General features: G+C 43.6%; 1 protein-coding gene across 5 annotated transcripts in view; it reads right to left on the reverse strand.

Moving 5' to 3' along the window:
• Positions 1–25159, reverse strand: part of SLCO2B1 (solute carrier organic anion transporter family member 2B1) — a 76043-nt gene that overhangs the window by 32859 nt on the left and 18025 nt on the right. For 2 of the 5 annotated variants that reach the window (XM_069969474.1, XM_069969470.1), the window contains exons 1-8: positions 24665–24903; positions 18187–18281; positions 17481–17618; positions 14725–14887; positions 14093–14314; positions 10841–10939; positions 8105–8235; positions 1933–2035 (exon numbers count right to left, since the gene is read on the reverse strand). In XM_069969474.1, the coding sequence (XP_069825575.1) occupies positions 1933–2035; positions 8105–8235; positions 10841–10939; positions 14093–14314; positions 14725–14887; positions 17481–17618; positions 18187–18258 (928 nt within the window). In that variant the 5' untranslated portion in view covers positions 18259–18281; positions 24665–24903. Of the gene's footprint in view, positions 1–1932; positions 2036–8104; positions 8236–10840; positions 10940–14092; positions 14315–14724; positions 14888–17480; positions 17619–18186; positions 18282–19877; positions 19925–24664; positions 24904–25159 lie in introns of those variants that run through there. The other 3 variants (XM_069969472.1, XM_069969471.1, XM_069969473.1) reach the window with 2 other exon arrangements.

A 25159-nucleotide genomic window follows, 5' to 3' on the forward strand; every position in this document is an offset into this window, starting at 1 on the left:
AGAAAAGAAGGGAAGTAAAAAGGTTAAAGAAGAGAAGTAGGAAAAGAGAAGAAGTGAAAACCGAATGGGTGAGGCGGGAAAGGGAAGATGAAGAGATAAGAGAGGGAGAAGATAAGAAGGGGAAAAGGAAGAGGGAGGAGGACGGGAAAGGAAGAGGGAGAATAAAAGTGGAAGAGGAGCAGGAGGGAAAAGGGAAGAAGGAAAAGATATGAGAGGGAGAAGAGAAAAGGAGAAAGGACATGGACGGAGGAAGGAGAGGGGGAGAGGACATGGACGGAGGAAGGAGAGGGGGAGAGGACATGGACGGAGGAAGGAGAGGTCATGGACGGAGGAAGGAGAGGGGGAGAGGACATGGACGGAGGAAGGAGAGGGGGAGAGGACATGGACGGAGGAAGGAGAGGGGGAGAGGACATGGATGGAGGAAGGAGAGGGGGAGAAGACATGGACGGAGGAAGGAGAGGGGGAGAGGACATGGACGGAGGAAGGAGAGGGGGAGAGGACATGGACGGAGGAAGGAAAAGGGGGAAAGGACATGGATGGAGGAAGTGCAGTGTCCCAGAATAGAGCATTTGTCTGTCACTTTATTTCTACATCTTTGTTATAACCACTCCTGTTCTGGAAAGCTATGGTCCACTGTTCAGGTCTGCTATTTCATTCATTTCTTGTATGCATATTCAGTTATCAGTGCCTAAGGGTATTATGTCGCCCCCAGTGTTCAAGTATGGTACTTCTCATGTATATTTAGTCCTATATGCCTAATGGTGTGATGATGCAATGGCTGGATGTCACGTGACTGCCCCTGCTTCCATGGTAACTCCAATGGCCATCGAGCTTTGGCTGAGGATACCATGTGACTTCCTCTCTGCCTCTGTCTTCTCCTCCACCATCAGGGGGACAGGTTCTGTGTGTGATCTCTCTCCCCTGCCAGGAGAGAGGTACGTGTGCTCTGCTGCTCCAGTTCCACAAGAAGTGTTCCTGGCTGTGTGCTGTTCCCAAGTCCTCAAGATTCTCATCCTAACCACAAGATCTGGGTGCCGATTCATCAGTCATTCCTCTCATTATCTTCTCTAATCATCAACAGCAAGAATTCATCTCAGTCTTATTCCGCCCAGAATCTCAACCTCAGTATCACTACTACTCCCATCATTCAGCACGCTACTCTCACAGCCTATTGCAGCATCACCCATTATTCTGCTTTATCCAGGATTGCCTTATTCCCGGTTGCATCCGGAGAGGCTGTTGCTACTAGTTACCACCGTTACAATAAATATAAAACTACCGTTGTTTCTGAACCTTGGCATTGGTGTGATAATTGGTGCCCTGACTAAGGACAACGAAGAATCGCATGCCCAGTATTCCCGCAGGGTCAGGAGCCCGGTTTCCAGCTGTATCACCCTCGTGCCAAAACCGTGACAACCCTATATCCTACAGCTGCCCCGGTTCCTGCCCGCAACAACATCCTCTCAGCGGAGTGGCCCCTAGGGGCCCGGGCATCGCAGAAGGAGAGAGGGAGAGGACATGGACGGAGAAAGGAGAGGGGGAGAGGACAGGGACGGAGTAAGGAGAGAGGGAGAGGACAGGGACGGAGGAAGGAGAGAGGGTAATCAGGAAGAGAATGAAAGGGAAAAGGCAGGGACAATAGAGCATGAAAGAGAAAGAAGAGTAAGAGAGATGGGAAAACCCCAGAGAATAGAAGATGCTGGGAGGTGTAAGACGTCCGGGACGTGAAAGGGAAAGGAGACACAAAGGTCGGGGAGGAGAAGGAGAAGGGGTTATACACAAGAGATTATGGCTTCCCTCTAACTATAATCCTGGATCCAATGACTATCCTCAGATTGTATACCTGACCCTCATGTCCTTCATATGAACCCAGCGAGCAGGGGTTAATAGCGCCCCCTGGAGTGACCTCAGGGGTGTAGTGAGGGTCCGTACCTCTAATGAACTGTGCCAAGGACAGGGGGTCACTGGTGTCAGCGTTACTGGTGAAGGCGTCCATCAGGCCCGGGGTCTTCTCCTCCCCGCTCTCACCTGTCACCTGCCGGGAAACAAAGAGGGAAAAGTCTCAGAGAGAGAGAGAAATGGGGTAGTGTCCGCCGCACAGCAGAGCCGAGCTAATAGGAGGCGGAGAATGCACAGCTATTCATCATAACCAAGGCCTGAGCCAGGAGACCAGATACCTGAGACAGATAATGTAGTAGCTGTCATCTGCAGTCCTATGTAACACCACAGATAACACAGTGATATCTCTGAGTACAGATAATGTAGTAGATGTCACCTGCAGTCCTATGTAACAGCCCAGATAACACAGTGATATATCTGAGTACAGATAATGTAGTAGTCACCTGCAGTCCTATGTAACACCACAGATAACACAGTGATATCTCTGAGTACAGATAATGTAGTAGATGTCACCTGCAGTCCTATGTAACAGCACAGATAACACAGTGATACCTCTGAGTACAGATAAGTTTATAGCTGTCACCTGCAGTCCTATGTAACACCACAGATAACACAGTGATATCTCTGAGTACAGATAATGTAGTAGTCACCTGCAGTCCTATGTAACAGCACAGATAACACAGTGATATCTCTGAGTACAGATAATGTAGTAACTGTCACCTGCAGTCCTATGTAACAGCACAGATAACACAGTGATATCTCTGAGTACAGATAATGTAGTAGATGTCACCTGCAGTCCTATGTAACAGCACAGATAACACAGTGATATCTCTGAGTACAGATAATGTAGTAGTCACCTGCAGTCCTATGTAACACCACAGATAACACAGCGATATCTCTGAGTACAGATAATGTAGTAGATGCCACCTGCAGTCCTATGTAACACCACAGATAACACAGTGATATTTCTGAGTACAGATAATGTAGTAGATGTCACCTGCAGTCCTATGTAACAGCACAGATAACACAGTGATATCTCTGAGTACAGATTATGTAGTAGATGTCACCTGCAGTCCTATGTAACAGCACAGATAACACAGTGATATCTCTGAGTACAGATAATGTAGTAGTCACCTGCAGTCCTATGTAACAGCACAGATAACACAGTGATATCTCTGAGTACAGATAATGTAGTAGTCACCTGCAGTCCTATGTAACACCACAGATAACACAGCGATATCTCTGAGTACAGATAATGTAGTAGATGTCACCTGCAGTCCTATGTAACACCACAGATAACACAGTGATATCTCTGAGTACAGATAATGTAGTAGATGTCACCTGCAGTCCTATGTAACAGCACAGATAACACAGTGATATCTCTGAGTACAGATAATGTAGTAGATGTCACCTGCAGTCCTATGTAACACCACAGATAACACAGTGATATCTCTGAGTACAAATAATGTAGTATATGTCACCTGCAGTCCTATGTAACACCACAGATAACAGTGATATCTCTGTGTACAGATAATGTAGTAGTCACCTGCAGTCCTATGTAACAGCACAAATAACACAGTGATATCTCTGAGTACAGATAATGTAGTGTATGTCACCTGCAGTCCTATGTAACACCACAGATAACACAGTGATATCTCTGAGTAAAGATAATGTAGTAGTCACCTGCAGTCCTATGTAACACCACAGATAACACAGTGATATCTCTGAGTACAGATAATGTAGTAGATGTCACCTGCAGTCCTATGTAACAGCACAGATAACACAGTGATATCTCTGAGTACAGGTAATGTAGTAGATGTCACCTGCAGTCCTATGTAACACCTCAGATAACACAGTGATATCTCTGAGTACAGATAATGTAGTAGATGCCACCTGCAGTCCTATGTAACAGCACAGATAACATAGTGATATCTCTGAGTACAGATAATGTAGTAGATGTCACCTGCAGTCCTATGTAACACCACAGATAACACAGTGATATCTCTGAGTACAGATAATGTAGATGTCACCTGCAGTCCTATGTAACAGCACAGATATCACAGTGATATCTCTGAGTACAGATAATGTAGATGTCACCTGCAGTCCTATGTAACAGCACAGATAACACAGTGATATCTCTGAGTACAGATAATGTAGTAGTCACCTGCAGTCCTATGTAACAGCACAGATAACACAGTGATATCTCTGAGTACAGATAATGTAGTAGTCACCTGCAGTCCTATGTAACAGCACAGATAACGCAGTGATATCTCTGAGTACAGATAATGTAGTAACTGTCACCTGCAGTCCTATGTAACACCACAGATAACACAGTGATATCTCTGAGTACAGATAATGTAGTAGTCACCTGCAGTCCTATGTAACACCACAGATAACACAGTGATATCTCTGAGTACAGATAATGTAGTAGTCACCTGCAGTCCTATGTAACACCACAGATAACACAGTGATATCTCTGAGTACAGATAATGTAGTAGGTGTCACCTGCAGTCCTATGTAACACCACAGATAACACAGTGATATCTCTGAGTACAGATAATGTAGTAGGTGTCACCTGCAGTCCTATGTAACACCACAGATAACACAGTGGTATCTCTGAGTACAGATAATGTAGTAGACGTCACCTGCAGTCCTATGTAACAGCACAGATAACGCAGTGATATCTCTGAGTACAGATAATGTAGTAGATGTCACCTGCAGTCCTATGTAACACCACAGATAACACAGTGATATCTCTAAGTACAGATAATGTAGTAGTCACCTGCAGTCCTATGTAACACCACAGATAACACAGTGATATCTCTGAGTACAGATAATGAAGTATATGTCACCTGCAGTCCTATGTAACACCACAGATAACACAGTGATATCTCTCCGAGTATTTTCTGCATCAGAGGTTTGCAGAGTCCGGTACTGTTGGACGCCAGCACAGCTTCTTGTTTGTAGCATAGTGTAACCTGATCTCTCAGGCGGTGACTGTAAACCATCTCAGGCTTCATGTACAGCTTTACCAGCAATGTGCGTTAAAGGGGTACTCCGGCCCAGCCGTATTTTTCAGATATGGCCGGGGAGGGGGTGGTTATGGATGGCGGAGGTCACTTACCTCCCCGGTTCCAGCACCGAGTCCCGGATCGCGGTGCCCCGTACCACCGTCCTGCGGCCGCTTCCTGGTCTGAGCTGCTGCACGAGACGTGACGTCTCAAGGCAGCTCAGCCATTCAGCGGCCGAGGCGGGGCTATCTGAAAAATACGGCCGGGCCGGATTACCCCTTTAACCCTTTCCAGCATCTCATTCCATTACACTCTCATTGATAGTCCAGCAGGCTCAGTGTGAACACGGCTCTAGGTCCTTCATCCTACACTGATAATACAGATGACCCCGTCTATGGATGGACACACATTCTACAGCATGTACTTTGGGGGTAACCCCAAGATTAAAGGGGAACTCCTGCAAAAATCTTTTACTTTAAAATCAACTGTTTTCAAAAATATCTATAGATCTGTAATTTACTTCTGTTTAAAAATCTCCAGTCTTCCAGTACTTATCAGCTGCTGTATGTTCTGCAGGAAGTGGTGTATACTTTCCAGTCTGACACTGTGCTCTCTGCTGCCACCTCTGTCCATGTCAGGAACTGTCCAGAGCAGCAGCAAATCCCCATAGAAAACCTCTCCTGCTCTGGACAGTTCCTGACATGGACAGAGGTGGCAGCAGAGAGCCCTGTGTCAGACTGGAAAGAATACATCACTTCCTGCACGACACACAGCAGATGATAAGTACTGGAAGACTGAAGATTTTTAAATTGAAGTAAATTAGACATCTATATAACTTTCTGACCTGTTTTGTTGTTGCTGGAGTTATCTCTTATGTGCGGAGTGACCGGATCAGTGGCCGTGTGACCTGCTGATCAGTATAGTCTGTGATCTGTCGGGGCTCTTCCTTATTTAGTCTGGGGTAAAGGTTGCGTCAGCTTCTCCCCTGCATCACCCTGCAGCTTTACCCTCCCGCTCTGTGCAGACTTCTAGGAGATCTTACCATCATCTGACTAAAATAAAGAAGTCAGAAGTGTGTCTGTGCCGCCACTTCCCCTCCGCCCAGAGCGGCTGCCATGAAGGATTGTGTAACCGTGGTTACTGACAAGAAGGGGACGGCCGTATATAGATAGAGCAGGGCTATAGCCGTCATCACATGTCTAAATACACATGTGCAGTCCTATGTAAGGTCAGAACTACTGTAACACTGTCTGCTGATCACATGACCCTACTTATTGATGGAGCAGTGTTATGTGTGCACTGTATGGTTATTGATGGGGCGGTGTTATCTGTGCACTGTATTGTTATTGATGGGGCGGTGTTATCTGTGCCCTGTATGATTATTGATGGAGCAATGTTATCTGTGCCCTGTATGATTATTGATGGGGCGGTGTTATGTGTGCACTGTATGATTATTGATGGAGCGGTGTTATATGTGCACTGTATGGTTATTGATGGAGCAGTGTTATGTGTGCACTGTATGGTTATTGATGGGGCGATTTTATGTGTGCACTGTATGGTTATTGATGGGGCGGTGTTATATGTGCACTGTATGGGATGGTTATTGATAGGGCGGTGTTATGTGTGCACTGTATGGTTATTGATGGAGCGGTGTTATCTGTGCCCTGTATGATTATTGATGGGGCGGTGTTATGTGTGCACTGTATGATTATTGATGGAGCGGTGTTATATGTGCACTGTATGGTTATTGATGGAGCAGTGTTATTTGTGCACTGTATGGTTATTGATGGGGCGATTTTATGTGTGCACTGTATGGTTATTGATGGGGCGGTGTTATATGTGCACTGTATGGGATGGTTATTGATAGGGCGGTGTTATGTGTGCACTGTATGGTTATTGATGGAGCGGTGTTATGTGTGCACTGTATGGTTATTGATGGGGCGGTGTTATGTGTGCACTGTATGGTTATTGATGGGGCGGTGTTATGTGTGCACTGTATGGTTATTGATAGGGCAGTGTTATGTGTGCACTGTATGGTTATTGATAGGGCAGTGTTATGTGTGCACTGTATGGTTATTGATGGGGCGTTGTTATGTGTGCACTGTATGGTTATTGATAGGGCAGTGTTATGTGTGCACTGTATGGTTATTGATGGGGCGTTGTTATGTGTGCACTGTATGGTTATTGATGGGGCGTTGTTATGTGTGCACTGTATGGTTATTGATGGGGCGGTGTTATCTGTGCACTGTATGGTTATTGATGGGGCGTTGTTATGTGTGCACTGTATGGTTATTGATAGGGCAGTGTTATGTGTGCACTGTATAGTTTTATTAGTTGGGCGCCATAGAGGGTACTCCAACGGACACCATCCCACCCTCTCCATATCCATATATATTGTGTGCCAAGGCTCTATGGGTTCTGCAAGTCTGTGCACCCTCGTAGCCCCTTTCTTCTGGATATTTACTTGGCTCAGCAATAGTTTATTGTATCTCACTCAGCAAAAAAGACAAACCACAATCTGCTCGGACTCCTAACACTGCAGAAAGATTCAGGAACTCCAGCGTCTCTTCACGGGACTCCGTTATGCAAGAAGCCAGACGTAAACATTCTGAATGATCAGACAGTGGAAAAAACATTGAGCTTACAGTGATGGCCGAAGTCCGGGGGTCCTGAGATTTACCTGGACTGGAGGGGTGTGGGGTACACCGATCTCTGGTAGTCGCTTCCTTTCCCCCCAGGACAGGACTACAGAGCAGCATTAGTATCAGCCCCCTCCTCACGCAGTGATCCCCAACCTGATCCTCTCCAACAACTCTGGCTACATATTGGGGGAGATTTATCAAACATGGTGTAAAGTGAGACTGGCTCAGTTGCCCCTAGCAACCAATCAGATTCCACCTTTCTTTCCACACAGATTCTTTGAAAAATGAAAGGTGGAATCTGATTGGTTGCCGGGGGTGACTAAGACAATTCTACTTTACACACTTTGATAAATCTCCCCCCATTGTGTATGAAATTGTATAGAAACAATACAATGGACCTTGTAGCATATTATAAAGGAAAGGCAATTTAAAGGCCACACTATAGGGGGCGCTCTATCTCAGTAAGTTTTCCTGTTCTAAACCTTGGGAAGGAAGGGACAGAACCACAACAAACCGGCATCAGTCAGTCCTCTGGTATTACACAGTACTTACCTCCTTTGACATTTCTCGGGGGAAGAAGAAGTACGGGATGGAGGCCACGGCCACGACACTGGCGGCCACTAGGAAGCCCAGCCACCAGGCTCCGATCCAGCGAGGGTCACTGGGGGTCAGGACGATTTCATCTGGGGAGACATAGAAAGTATAAACTATGGGAAGTCTACACATCCCTGCACATTTTTTATGCAGTTATTTTATTTAGGTTGTTTTCTTATATTTGTTTGTTTCTTGTATTTGTTTGTTTTCTTGTTTTTGTTTGTTTTCTTGTTTTTGTCTTGTATTTATTTGTTACTTGTATTTGTTTTCTTATATTTGTTTGTTTTTCTTGTATTTGTTTTTCTATATTTGTTTGTTTCTTGTATTTGTTTATTTCTTGTATTTGTTTTCTTATATTTGTTTGTTTTCCTATATTTGTTTCTTGTATTTGTTTCTTTTATTTGTTTTCTTATATTTGTCTTGTATTTGATTTTGTATTTAGTTTCTTATATTTGTTTGTTTCTTATATTTGTTTCTTGTATTTGATTTTGTATTTAGTTTCTTATATTCGTTTGTTTCTTATATTTGTTTATTTCTTGTATTTGTTTTTTTAGTATTTATTTCTTGTATTTGTTTTCTTATATTTGTTTCTTGTATTTGTTTCTTATATTTGTTTGTCTCGTGTTTGTTTTCTTATATTTGTTTGTTTCTTATATTTGTTTATTTCTTGTATTTATTTGTTGGTTTTTTTATAGTATTCGTTTATTTCCTGTATTTGTTTTCTTGTATTTGTGAGGAGGCCCAAAAGAAGGAAAATAAAGTTTTATTAAGAAATTATAATCTGTCGATGTCGTTTTAACTGAATTATTTACATCTTTTATGATCATTTATTTATATTTAGACTTATTTATCTTTTGATGGATATTTCTTTTTGTTGAATTATTTATGTTTATTTTTTTTACTAATGATTTATTTGATGTGAATTTATTCTGGCTTTATTTATTTTAATAGGACTGATCTCTGCTCATGAGACAGATGCACCGGCCTGGAAGCTACTATGAGGCCCTCGAAAGAGGAGCCTATTCCAGATTAAAGGGGTGCTCCAGAGAAAAGAAAGAGTTTTTGAATCAATTGGTTTCAGAAAGTTATACATATTTGTAATTTACTTCTTTTTAAAAATCTCCACTCTTCTAGTACTTATCAGCTGCTGTATGTCCTGCAGGAAGTTATGTATTCTTTCCAGTCTGACACAGCGCTCTCTGCTGCCACCTCTGTCCATGTCAGGAACTGTCCAGAGCAGCAGAGGATTTCTATGGGGATTTGCTCCTGCTCTTCACAGTTCCTGACATGGACAGAGGTGGCAGCAGAGAGCACTGTGTCAGACTGGGAATAATACACTACTACCCGCAGGACATACAGCAGCTAATAAGTACTGGAAGACTAGAAATTATTAAATATTACTAAATTACAAATCTGTGTAACTTTTTGAAACCAGTTGGTTTGAAAACAGATTTTCCCCAGAGTTGCCCTTTAATCCTTATAGATGTTCCCTGCTTCCAGCTTATGCTACAACTGCAACCCCCATCATGCACTGACAACCATTGATGGCCCAAGAATGATGGGATATGTAGTTTTGCAACAGTTAGAGATTTTCCGGTTGGACAACATTAATCTCACAGCTAAAAGGATTCCCCCAAAGGCATGATGGGAGTTGTAGGATTACAACAGCTGGAGGGCTGCAGGTTATAAATCACTATCTCCACAGATTAAGGCTATCATGCCTGATGGGAGTTGTAGTTGTGTAACCATGGGAGAACAGCAGGTTTGGAAACACTGTTTTAAGAGATCGAAGAAATGTTCTGTTATAAACGGCACCAATATTAATATGGATGTGTACTGTCCCTTTAAATGTAGTGGCAGTGGTGGTATTCCTGTTCTCAATACGGTATATATCACTATTCCTGGGGCTCTCTCCTTCTATGGTGGATAAGAGAGGTAATATATATTTCAGCACGCAGAGGATGAGGAGTCTCTGTCTGACCTAGATACGTCTAGATACTTGGATACGTCTATCCTGCAGTTTGCGGCTCGGATACTGAACACATTGTACGGTAAAGGTCTCTCATGCTGAGGCGGCGGTTTATGCCACATAGAGAGCCGGCCGGGCCCATCATAGACAATGTATGAATCAGCAGCAGCTGTGGAGATGGCGGCCAATGTCTGCTCCATGTTACACCTGTCATGGCGGCTGCAGAGATGGCGGCTCAGCACAATGGCTGCTCCACGTTACACCTGTCATGGCGGCTGCAGAGATGGCAGCTCAGCACAATGGCTGCTCCACGTTACAACTGTCATGGCGGCTGCAGAGATGGCAGCTCAGCCCAGTCTTTTCTCCACGTTACACCCTGTCATGGCGTCTGCAGAGATGGCGGCTCAATGTTTAGTCCACGTTACACTGTGTCATGGCGGCTGCAGAGATGGCGGCTCAGCACAATGGCTGCTCCACATTACACCTGTCATGGCGGCTGCAGAGATGGCAGCTCAGCCCAGTCTTTTCTCCATGTTACACCCTGTCATGGCGGCTGCGGAGATGGCGGCTCAGCACAATGGCTGCTCCACGTTACGCTGTGTCATGGCGGCTGCAGAGATGGCGGCTCAATGTTTGCTCTACGTTACACCTTGTCATGGCGGCTGCAGAGATGGCGGCTGCGGAGATGGCGGCTTCCCCAATGTCCGCTCACCACTCACACTCACCAGCTGGCAGTTTGTCAATGTCAACATAGTAACGTAACATGGCGGAACCCAGGATGAAGGCGACACCGGGACCCATCACCGTCACCGCAAACAGGATGCCTGAGGAGAAAAAAGAGGAAGACTATGAGTCCTGAATGGTTGTAATGGTTCTAACTGACACTTATAGAAAGAGATACAAGTGGGAGGAGCTGTGGCAAACGTATACAGAGTTATTTAGTCACAGTAGTTGCCCGCGGTTACAAAATACGGACAATGTAACAAACCTGACCATGAGGAGTGACTGGCAGCGCTGTTCGGCCTCACTGACTGGGATTGCATTGAGGCAGAGGTGAAATATAGTAGGGGGACATGAAGTGAACTGAGGAAAATATAGAGGCAACAGACTGGAGCAGGAGTAAGACATGGCGGGAGTGAGGTCAGGACAGGGACGGAATTGGAACTTACAAGAGATCAGGGATTAAATGAATAGCTGGATAGGGAAGGATGTGAGGCAGGATAGGGGTATATTTGAGGATCGTGATGGAACCATAGAAAGACATAGGTGGAACCACAGAAGGACATGGATAGAGCCATAGAAGGACATGTATGGAGCCATAGAAGCACATTGATGGAGCCATAGAAGGATATGGACGGAACCATAGAAGGACATGGATGGAGCCATAGAAGGACATGGATGAAACCATAAAAGGACATGTGTGGAGCCATAGAAGCACATTGATGGAGCCATAGAAGGATATGGATGGAACCATAGAAGGACATGGATGGAACCATAGAAGGACAGTGATGGAGCCATAGAAGCACATTGATGGAGCCATAGAAGGACATAGGTGAAACCACAGAAGGACATAGGTGGAACCACAGAAGGACATGGATGGAGCCATAGAAGGACATGGATGGAGCCATAGAAGGACATGGATGGAGCCATAGAAGGATATGGATGAAGCCATAGAAGGACAGTGATTGATGAAGCCATAGAAGGACATGAATGGAACCATAGAAGGACATGGATGAAACCATAAAAGGACATGGATGAAACCATAAAAGGACAGGGATGGAACCATAGAAGGACATGGATGGAGCCATAGAAGGACATGGATGGAACCATAAGAGGACAGGGATGGAACCATAGAAGGACATGGATGGAGCCATAGAAGGACATGGATGGAGCCATAGAAGGACATGGATGGAGCCATAGAAGGACAGTGATGGAGCCATAGAAGGACAGTGATGGAACCATAGAAGGACAGTGATGGAACCATAGAAGGATATGGATGGAGCCATAGAAGGACATGGATGGAACCATAGAAGGACATGGATGGAACCATAGAAGGAAATGGATGGAACCATAGAAAGACATGGATGGAACCATAGAAGGAGATGGATGGAACCATAGAAGGACAGTGATTGATGAAGCCATAGAAGGACATGGATGGAACCATAAAAGGACAGGGATGGAACCATAAAAGGACAGGGATGGAACCATAGAAGGACATGGATGGAGCCATAGAAGGACATGGATGGAACCATAGAAGGATATGGATGGAGCCATAGAAGGACATGGATGGAACCATAGAAGGACATGGATGGAACCATAGAAGGACATGGATGGAACCATAGAAAGACATGGATGGAACCATAGAAGGACAGTGATTGATGAAGCCATAGAAGGACATGGATGGAACCATAGAAGGACATGAATGGAACCATAGAAGGACATGGATGAAACCATAAAAGGACAGGTATGAAACCATAGAAGGACATGGATGGAGCCATAGAAGGACATGGATGGAACCATAGAAGGACATGGATGGAGCCATAGAAGAACAGTGATGGAGCCATAGAAGGACAGTGATGGAACCATAGAAGGATATGGATGGAGCCATAGAAGGACAAGGATGGAACCATAGAAGGACATGGATGGAACCATAGAAAGACATGGATGGAACCACAGAAGGAGATGGATGGAACCATAGAAGGACCATGATGAAGTCAAATAAGGGCAGGGATGGAGCCATAGAAGGACAATGATTGAGTTATAGAAGGTTATTTCCTATCTACACCTATCCGTCACAGTCACTGGTCACGTTCACATCATTGGAGGCCACCATTTCTTTGCTGTTCTCACAAAGGTAAAACTTAGATATTCCTCCCATAAGTCATGTGATAATTCTAAGTATCTATGAAAAGTCCAACAAGGTAAAACTAAAAGAACATCAAAAAATCCTTCAATAATATACCAGATAAGAAGCATCTCATACAGGATGGTAGCGATCGTCCTCCAGCCTCTGTACTCGCTGTCTGTGATCTATGGCGGCGGCGCTCACATTATGCAGGACGCCTCTTGTTATCTGGGGATTATCCCAATCACAAAAGTCGCTCGGGAAAATATAATTTATGGACAAATATTTGATCCTGCAAATTATAAACTGCGGATCCTGCCGAGCATAGCGCCGACTCCACCGAGATGGAATACATTATAATGATGAGCGGCGGAGGAACGGAATCTATTATCATCTGTATATATTACTGGAAATACACACCTACTGCCCAGAGAGAGAGAGAGAGAGAGAGAGAGAGAGAGAGAGAGAGAGAATAGATAGATAGATAGATAGATAGATAGATAGATAGATAGATAGATAGATAGGAGATAGATAGATAGATGATAGATAGATAGGAGAGAGATAGGAGATAGATAGATAGATAGATAGATAGATAGAAGATAGATAGATAGATAGATAGATAGATAGGAGATAGATAGATAGATAGATAGATAGATAGATAGATAGATAGGAGATAGATAGATAGATGATAGATAGATCGATAGATAGGAGATAGATAGATAGATAGATAGATAGATAGATAGAAGATAGATAGACAGACAGACAGATAGATAGATAGATAGATAGATAGATGATAGATAGTAGATAGATAGATAGATAGGAGATAGATAGATAGATAGATAGATAGATAGATAGATAGATAGATAGGAGATAGATAGATAGATGATAGATAGATAGATAGATAGATAGGTAGATAGATAGATAGATAGATAGATAGAAGATAGATAGACAGATAGATAGATAGATAGATAGATAGATAGATAGATGATAGATAGTAGATAGATAGATAGATAGATTATAGATAGATAGATAGATAGATAGATAGATAGATAGATAGATAGATAGATAGGAGATAGATAGATAGATAGATAGATAGATAGATAGATAGATAGATAATAGATAAATATCTCACCTATGTAGAGAGGAGAGTTTCTTTTACTGGCGAAGTCATCAATGTAAGAAATTCCGAATGGCTGGATGGGGACGCCGCCGATCCCGAGCAGGATCTGACCCAGGAACAGAATGGACAGAACATCCTTGTTTCCTTTCTGAGTCTTTGTCACACACGGGTCACTGCTGGGACTTTGGTTCAATGAGTCGGGCTGACATATATCGGTTGTGTTGCTGTGGATGCCTGGTGGGAGATTGGAGAAGAATGAGCAGCACATTACTGTTGGGCATTTCCTCATTCCCCGACCACACCTGCTATAAGACATGTTGTATTATTACAGGGCCTATGGCCTATGGCTGTATCCATGTTTTCGAGAACTTTTTTTTTGGGGGGGGGGGGAGAGATGTCACGATGTCACGCGTTCAGGTTCAGAGAACATTGCGAAACGCTACGTTTTGGGCAAGTTCGCTCAACACTAGAAGCCACAATAAACCTCTGGGCTACCTCAGATCATCTAAGATTCTGGCATTAACCCTCCTCTACCCCAGACCACCAGGGCATATTGGATGGTCACATGTCCGTCCAGCTACCTGAACACTTTACACCGTCCACTTGGCGGACACATACAGAAGCTTCGCCATGACGTTACTTACTGGCGATAGATTGGTCGTATTCATACGGCCCCATAATAAAGTGAGGTAGGCACATGATAAATCCGGCAGCGCAGACGATCAGAGCTCCGCAGGCGATGAACCGCGGCCGGTGGACTCGGCTCCCAAAGTAGCTGACAAAGACGATGAGCACGGTGTTCCCAATCTGGAGTAACAGAGAAGGTATATGAGAAGTCACCACTACATGAGACCTGTATTGTCATCTGGACTCTTCTAGTCTGACCATTCATCAACTGGAAGAGAAGTTTTACCCTCCGTACGACCCCTGAGGGCGAGGGGCAGCCGGTAGATCCAAAGATTATGTATACTGGAAGCCCTATAGGATCACCTATGGGCTCATGTATACCAGAAACCCTATAGGATCACCTATGGCCTCATGTATACCGGAAACCCTATAGGATCACCTATGGCCTCATGTATAACGGAAGCCCTATAGGATCACCTATGGCCCCATGTATACCGGAAGCCCTATAGGATCACCTATGGCCCCATGTATACCAAAAGTCCTATAGGATCACCTATGGCCCCATGTATACCGGAAGCCCTATAGGATCACCTATGGCCCCATGTATACTGGAAGCCCTAAAGGATCACCTATGGCCCCATGTATACCGGAAGCCCTATAGGATCACCTATGGCCCCATGTATACCAAAAGCCCTATAGGATCACCTATGGCCCCATGTATACCAAAAGCCCTATAGGATCACCTATGGCCCTATGTATACCAAAAGCCCTATAGGATCACCTATGGCCCTATGTATACCAAAAGCCCTATAGGATCACCTATGGCCCTATGTATACCAAAAGCCCTATAGGATCACCTATGGCCCCATGTATACCGGAAGCCCTATAGGATCACCTATGGCCTCATGTATACCGGAAGCCCTATAGGATCACCTATGGCCCCATGTATACCAGAAGCCCCATGCGATCACCAATGGCCCCATGTATACCAGAAGCCCCATGTGATCACCAATGGCCCCATGTATACCAGAAGCCCAAAAGGAAGAGGTGTATTAGAAAGTTGTAGTCCGCCAAAGTCCATGAGGCTGTGTGTGGTACTGCATATCAGACCCATTCCAGTGAATAAAAGTGAGCTGTAGTGCCAAACACGGCCATATGGACGTCTCCCCGTTTTCTCTGATAATAATAGATCTGTAATCTTGTATTCCCGAAAATCCCTTTAATCCAGTCTGTTCATGGTTAACTGCAGAGCATTGGCACGTTCCATACAGGCAGGGTGTGAGATGGCGGCCCGGCTCGCTGCCCTGAGTGACGTCTCTCTCTGCTGTTTCCAGTAGATGAATCAGTGGAATTAATGTGAAAGGGAAAGATTAGCTCAGCTGAGCAACGTATGAAGGAGCAACGCCCGAAACACAGCAACTAGTGACCCCACACTGTGCACAGAGCGAACCCCGTACTCCTCCAATACAGTCACCCCCTGTACAGTCACCCCACATACAGTCACCCCCGTACAGTCACCCCCATATACAGTCACTCCCATACAGTACAGTCACCCCTATACAGTTACTCGCCTAGTACAGTCACGCCCTAATACAATCACCCTCCATACAGTCACCCCTATATACAGTCACCCTCATACAGTCAACCCCAAACAGTCACCCCAATATACAGTCACCCCCATAGAGTCACTTCTCATACAGTCACCCCCCGTACAGTTACTCCCCCTCACCCCCCATATACAGTCATTCCCAATACAGTCACTTCCAATACAGTCACCCCCCATACACAGATACTCCCCCTGTGCAGTCACCCTACATACAATTAACCCCTTGTACAGTAACCCCCCCCCCCCGCCCTTATACAGTCACCCAGTCACCCCCCACAACCTCGGTACAATCGCTCTCCATACAGTTACCCCTCCCCCCATACAATTACCACCTGCGCACAATGTGGAGTGTGCTGTCATCTAAGGAAACCAAAGTCAAGGAGCTTAACCTTAAAGGGAATCTGTCAGCTGTAATTCATGTTCTAGACTGCAGACAATGTTAGATAGCTTAAAGGTCAAGGAGACACCTGGTGCTTTTCATATATCTGTCTGTGCTTCCAGAGCTTTGCGTCTAACAAAAAAATTCTTCTAGTTGCCAATGCAAAGCGTCAAAGTTTTGATGGCCGAAACGCCTCCTCACTCCTCTATTCCCGCTTGGGACTCAACTTCAAGGTGACTGTCAATAAAGCAGGAATTGGAATGGGAGGGGGAGAGAGGAGGCATTACAGCCCTCAGCACTTCATGAGTTCGGGAACACCCCTCTGACTCTGGAGAAAAACCATCAGGGTTTGGGATCAGTCAAGCAAAACCCACCCTAATCTGAGGTCAGCAGAATAATGGACTGGTCCTCTGGGGTTGGACTATCCCATTGGGCAATGGCCAGTCCCATAGACGTTCATTTACCTGCAGCCTCCATAGATCAGGGGCCAGGAGAGAAAATTATTGCTAAAACCCAAAGAGTTCCTCCACCTCAATGGTGTCATGACTATCAGGGATGGTCTGGGATACTACAGTGGTTCCAGACTTTGGTTCCACCTCATGTGGTGGTGACACTAAGGCAATCACTTGCAGGTAGTACAATGGGATGGGATGGCTTCAGAGCATTGCTTCATGAATCTCCTCCATAAGACACACATCTAACTAGATATAGAGGAGCAGGATGGACCCTGGCTGTAAGGACTGTCCAATGAACCCCCAAGAGGGTGGAGTAGTGAAAGGGGCAGTCACCTCATTAAAGGACGCCAGGATCCCGGACGTCTGACTGGACAATCCAAATCGCTTCTCAATGGTGGAGATGGAGCTCTTGAGGTAACCGGAGAGGAGAAGCTGCGAGAGCTGCAGGAGTCCATGACAAACCACAAAGACCTGAAACAGTAAAAGTTTATGTGTGACTTATTCATTCCTCCAATGTCCCCACCCCCGAGGAGCCCCCAGAGATCACAGTAACACAGGTAGGATTATACTGCACTATTCTGTGGTGTGAACGTGACCCTAGTTATAGTGAGAGGTGACGGCTATGAATGGAGTCTCTGGGAACCCGTGAGAATGGGAAGCATGCCCCACAAGGTAGAGAAGATGAAATGTTATACAAAGTGCTGTGTTATACAAGGATAGTGTGCAAATAACTCCACATACCTGACCCCACAGCTACAAGTTCACGGTCAATGGCAGCTACGTCACTGCGCGCACTTTAACTCTGCTACATGACCTGCAAAACCGGACTGTCCTGGTCTCCTACATTCTCACCGTATCTACTGAAACCGATACCCCATTATTCAATATCAGGTTATATAATAGATTGTTATATAAGAGATGTAGCAGAGCTGAATATGTTGCTTTTACAGTTTTTTTTTTTATGTTAAGGTTTCCGGCAGTCCTATGTAAGAAAACATAGAGATTATCATCCATCCGCCTGTCCATCCTCCTCCTTTACCTTGATGCTGTTGAACGGGTTCCTTCCTCTTGTCGGATTCTCACCATACTTGCTCTGATTTGTGGCCGTCATCGTCCCGATAAAACCTTACTCTCCTGCAGAAAGATGGAGAACGTGTAAGAATCTCCCGCCAGACGTCTTGTTGTCCTTTCGACTTCATCTTAAAAACAGCAAGACTGTAAATGTGTTTTACAACATAGAAAACGTGACGGAACAGGTTCACATTGTGGAATCTCGTGGACTCTGCTCCTCAGGTTAACAATCTTACAAAGTCCTGAGATTTCTAGGAAAGTCACTGATGTTTGGGGGATTCCTCGTGGGTATAAAGGATGGAATGTAAAAGAACCTGAAAAGTTTTGACGCCTTTGAACTTGGATGCTGGTGGTGGGGATTGTTGAGAAGATCGCCAATGGCAAAGAAACCTGAAAAAAATGATCGGATCCTGACCATGTGAAGGTCTTCCTTCTAGGTTACATCTCCATGTAGAAAAAGTCATTGCAATAGACTGGTAGAAATAGATAGTCGGGATCATAGTCTTCTTAATAACTTTACATGGTCAGAAGACCCTCCTCTAGAGTAGTGATGAGTAAATTTGACGAACGTTCGGTGGGATTGTCAGAACCTGAACACTCGGTATTTGACTCCCGGTGGCTGCAGAAGTTGGATGCTGCCAAGAAAACATGAATACAGCCTATGGCCTATGGCTGAATCCATGTATTCCAGGACTTCCTTGGGTGGCATACAACTACTGCAGCCACCAAGAGTCAAATGCAGAGAGTTCCGGTTCTGACAATCTCTTCTGAACCTGAACATTTCGGGAAGTTCACTCATCACTACCAGTCACAAGGAAAAAAAACTGCGCAAGCAAAACTTTAACTTGTCCAATTCTGGTTTCTTCTATCTTGGTCTCCCAAACCTCCAACTTTATGTAAGAGATAAAACTTGACATAAACCTGACTAGAAACATAAGGCTGCAGTCACCTCAAGACTAGAGATGTTCGAACATCGGAAAATCTTAGGTTCTATAGAACTCGAACCTTGTTGAACTTTCCGCATTTGATTCCCGATGCCTTCCTGGTCCGTGGGGAAGGAGGAGACAGCGCGGTTACCGCCTGGAATTCTGGGATTCAGCCTAGGTAATAGTCTTAATCCCGGAACTCCAGGCGGTACCCGGGCTGTCTCCTCCTTCCCCACGGACCGGGAAGGCATCTGGAATCAAATGCGGAAAGTTCGACAAGGCTCGAGTTCTAAAGAACCAAAGATTTTCCGATGTTCGATCATCTCTAATCAAGACTTGGCCTGAGGTTCCTGGTATACCTGAGCAGACAGGCATGGGCCCCATGGCTGACCCAAACGTAGTCAGCCATGGCAAACGGAGTCAACATGAACATGTTTATGCTTGGATCCAATAGAGTGGTTTCTTCAAGTTCAAACATCTAGGCCTAAACACATACAGTAGATGCTACAAGAATGACCCTAAAATTGTCAATAGCTGACTACATTTAGGTCCCTAAAGTCACTGGGGCCCATTTCTCTCTGTGCACATCTACGCAGCCGATACTGCCAAGGTGCGTGTGGAAAAGAAGGTCAAAACTTGACGTGAATGCTGTCTTAGAGGCTCATTTCTTAACAGATATTTGAGCATCTATAAAGGCTGAGGGCATCTCAAGAGCCATAGGGAGATGACTGACCACAGATCATGGCAAATGTCATAGGATCTTCTAATATAGAAAATACTTTTTCCATGAAGTGTCAAGGAGAACAAATGGTTTCTCCCAATGATTCCTCTATTAAAAGAGTCTTGGATCAATGGAGGACATATACAGTGGTCGAGAAGTTGATCTAAAGACACAAGTAAGGATGATGTCAGAAGATTATATGACCATCCATAGTCAAAGATCACCAGATACAGTAAAGAGATGGTAGGAAAGAAGTCTACATTTTCCCTTGAAGAAGGTCTGAAAACATAGCACCATTCTAACCCTATAGACATCATAATGTTTCCGGTTGGTTCAATAAACAATATAGAATCAATGGTGAACACCAGGAGGTCTCCAAACTCTGAATATTGGGCAAACCAGGATGGAACAGGTTGGATTATTACATCATACCCTTTATATTCTCAATAAAAATCTCTGCCTGAAATGATATGCTCAAGGTGAACGCCAGTAGTATTCCCCGATGTATAGATTCAAGGTAAGTTAAAGATTGTATAGCCATAGGCCAAATGTGCTCACAGAGTGTGATGTAAACATAGCCTAACCCGCACAACATGAGTAATGAGTCACTATATATACCTGTACTGGAGGAACGATGGAGAATCTCCTCCTAACCTGATATTCCTTTTATTACCGCACCGCAGAGGAACAACAAAGAGTAATATAACAGGAAACTAGATCAATCACACGGACCAAAGTACAGAGACCATAAAGATCTACACCAGAAAGAAAACAGGAAGAAGGTCCACACATATCTACAATGGCGAGATACCATCACAATGTTTTCTTACTGAAACAAAAAACTGCAATAACCTGGGTATAAAATACTTTCTATAATCCCCCCCCCCCCCATATACCAAAGTATAACTACTATAATACTGCTCCTATATACAGGAATATAACTACTATAATACTGCTCCTATATACAAGAATATAACTACTATAATACTGCCCCCTATATACAGGAATATAACTACTATAATACAGCTCCTATATACAGGGATATAACTACTATAATACTGCTCCCTATATACAGGAATATAACTACTATAATACTGCTCCTATATACAGGGATATAACTACTATAATACTGCTCCCTATACACAGGAATATAACTACTATAATACTGCTCCTATATACAGGAATATAACTACTATAATACTGCTCCTATATACAGGAATATAACTACTATAATACTGCTCCTATATACAGGGATATAACTACTATAATACTGCTCCCTATATACAGGAATATAACTACTATAATACTGCTCCTATATACAAGAATATAACCACTATAATACTGCTCCCTATACACAGGAATATAACTACTATAATACTGCCCCCTATATACAGGAATATAACTACTATAATACTGCTCCTATATACAGGAATATAACTACTATAATACTGCTCCTATATACAGGGATATAACTACTATAATACTGCTCCTATATACAGGGATATAACTACTATAATACTGCCCCTATATACAGGGATATAACTACTATAATACTGCTCCTATATACAGGAATATAACTACTATAATACTTCTCCTATATACAGGAATATAACTATTATAATACTGCTCCTATATACAGGAATATAACTACTATAATACTGTTCCTATATACAGGAATATAACTACTATAATACTGCTCCTATATACAGGAATATAACTACTATAATACTGCTCCTATATACAGGGATATAACTACTATAATACTGCCCCTATATACAGGGATATAACTACTATAATACTGCTCCTATATACAGGAATATAACTACTATAATACTGCTCCTATATACAGGGATATAACTACTATAATACTGCTCCTATATACAAGAATATAACTACTATAATACTGCTCCTATATACAGGAATATAACTACTATAATACTGCCCCTATATACAAGAATATAACTACTATAATACTGCTCCTATATACAAGAATATAACTACTATAATACTGCCCCTATATACAGGGATATAACTACTATAATACTGCTCCTATATACAAGAATATAACTACTATAATACTGCCCCTATATACAGGAATATAACTACTATAATACTGCTCCTATATACAGTAATATAACTACTATAATACTGCTCCTATATACAGGGATATAACTACTATAATACTGCCCCTATATACAGTGATATAACTACTATAATACTGCTGCTACATTATGGTACATTATCTATAAGTATTGGAAACTTCTATCTTCCCCCTGATGACAGGATAGGACTCGCTGATTGTCTTCATTCCTTATCCTTTGATCTGGTGATATATAAGCTACAGCTACAGATGTCTGATAGGGGATATATATATATATATATATATATATATATATATATATATATATATGTGTTACATTGCAGTATATGGCAGTATATATGGTCCTCTCTTGCTCCTCTTTCCATCCTCCAGTCCCCGGTTACATCGCCCGGAGGAAGTTGTGTAGGAATCTTGATGAATGAAGATGTCAGACGTGATTTAGAGGAACACGTGAAGCATCTCGTCCTGTATCAGGTAACAGATGAAGCCGCGGTGCCGGTGATGATTTCCCGGCTTCATCTATATACTCTATTACATTGTGTCATCACCAATCAATCCCTCCTGGCTCTCCTCCTTCTTCTTCTATCACATTCTAGTATTTTCCGCTTGGCTTATCAACCTCTTAGCTATTACTGTTCCTGGGGTAACTGGGCGACAACCACTATAGCCCGGTCTAGGTGCTATAGTGGTTAATGGGGATGAGCTGCAATACCAAACATAACCATTCACAAGGGTGGCGCTGTTTTTTTTTTTTTTTCTTGCCCTTCTTTCTGTTTTTTACAATAGAAAAAATTCATATTAAATCTAATAACTCTCCTTGGCTGCATACAAAGTTATGTACCACGCTGGATTTATTACCTGACCACGCCGCTTGGTATATGGAGCTGTCCGTTCTTTAGAACAACCCCTAATACAACCTGTAACCCTCGAATTGTTGTGAAAACTACAAGTCCCAGCATGCTATGAAGCCTGCTATGACTTGTTGCAGCTTGTATCTCAACATCTCTACTGTCTAAAGGTACTGTTACACCAAGCGATTTTTTGACGACTAACGATTAACGATAATCGATTTCAAACGACCCGAAATCTTTCACCCAATTACAAGGAACGATGAACATTACTTATGATCGTTCTTGTAGTCGTTTTGTCGTTGCTATTGCGTATGTTTCAGCTACGAGTTCAGATTACGCCGAACAATGTGCAACCTAAAAATAGGTCCGAATTCTATCAAACAACCAACGATTTCTCGTTGGTCGTTTTATCATTGTCTGCTATTACAATTATGGCTTAAATCTGAACGATCTAACGATTTTCTAATCGCCCCGTGTAATACGGCTCTAAGTTTAGAGACACCGATACAAATAAAATCAACTCTATAAACAGTTACATATATACAAGGCACAGAAATAATACATGGGAATCTGGAAATAACAACTATCATGTACTATTCAGGCTGTGTGTTCCTAGTCAGGGCATGCTGGGAGCTGGAGAGGCAAGGGTTAAAGACTATTGGTGTGTATGTGTAAAATCCCCCCCATAAACAGTTACATGTATACACAGCACATAGCTACTACACGCGAGCATGGAGGTGTAGCCCCATCAGTGCCGGTACTTTTAGCCTCAAGTTATGAATAACTGAATGTGTACAGGTAAAACAACCATCCCCACCAGCAGGTAAGTATATACAATGCACAGTAATAATACCTGGAGGGGTTATAAGAAGTGGTAACGACAGCTAGTTAATTGTATACATTCTAAAGCCATTGTTCACACAACGTAAGTTCCGTACTAAACACGGCCGTTGTTGCAACGGCCGTGATTGGTACGGCACCTACATTGTGGTGCAGGCCAAGGGAATCCCGGCCGGAGTGTATACACAGGGTATATACACTCCGGCCAGGATGCCTAGCGGCGACGTAGAAAACGGACATGTCAGTTTTTAGCGCCCGCTATTCATTGAATAGCGGCAGCAGAAAACCCTGTCAGTGCACACAATGGAGCGCGCGGCTCCAGCCGCACGCTCCATTGTGTGCAGTGGGGAGTACTGATGCGGGCAGAACTCAACGGTGCTTGAAATCGTCTGGCCCAGTACTGCAGTACCAGCCAGGATGATCTTTTCTGTGACCGGCCGTTCCTTGACCCAGCCGGGTCACGGAACGGCCAGTCTCATACAGCGTCTGAACATAGCCTAATATAGAAAGAATGGAATAACTATAGATTATAGATCACTGATACTAATACGTAAACCAACTCAATCAATAGTAACATGTATACAAAGGCCACAGATAACACACATAAACACTGAAGACATGCTGGGACTTGTAGCTTTACAATAGCCAGATAGACTGCGGAGTCACAGGTTGAAGATCGCTGACGAACATGTATATTATCAACCCCACAAACAGGTAAATGTATACAAACCCCAAATAAATAATATGTGAACATTGATAGGACATGCTAGAAGATCAGAGGTTGCAGATCACTGATGTATACTTATTAAAAAAAAAAAAAACAACAACCCCATAAACAGGTAAATGTATACCAAGCCGAGTAATGATACATGTGAATATTGATGGGACGCTGATGTTTGACCACAGCTGCAGTCACAGGTCGCTGACCGTCGCTTTAGGCTCAGTTATAGTCACTTCCTATGGAAGTTGCTGCGATCAATACTAAAGTCATGAGTCGGAGTTGTTACCTTGATCCGAGTTGTCAGCACTTTCCTGGCAGTCCATAGATCATCACACAGGACCTGTCCGCTCTCCAGCCTCACTCAGTCAGCTCTCTCTTATAGCCAGAGGTTGTGTAACCAGACCTGCCACATTCATGCAGGGATCATAGCCCAGGGCTGCAGAGTGCCCATAGGCCGCTGCCTGCTCACTGGATTCAATGTATCAATAAATTCCTGGACGGGATCCTGTTACACTCTGTCACCCTAGTACTGTGGCTGGAGAAGCATGAAGTATAGCCAAATCCCGGCCAGCACTGATCCTGAGGGGGCGTGGTACTAACCCTGGGGTGTGGCCATGTGGGCAGGACAGAAATGTATCCGATATATCAAATAATAATAATAATAATAATAATAACAAGAAAATAATAAGAACAAAATAAATAATAATAACAACAACAACAACAACAACAACAACAACAACAACAACAACAACTATTATTATTATTATTATTATTATTATGA

This window comes from Dendropsophus ebraccatus, chromosome 5, assembly GCF_027789765.1.
Source record: "Dendropsophus ebraccatus isolate aDenEbr1 chromosome 5, aDenEbr1.pat, whole genome shotgun sequence".
Lineage (NCBI taxonomy): Eukaryota > Metazoa > Chordata > Amphibia > Anura > Hylidae > Dendropsophus > Dendropsophus ebraccatus.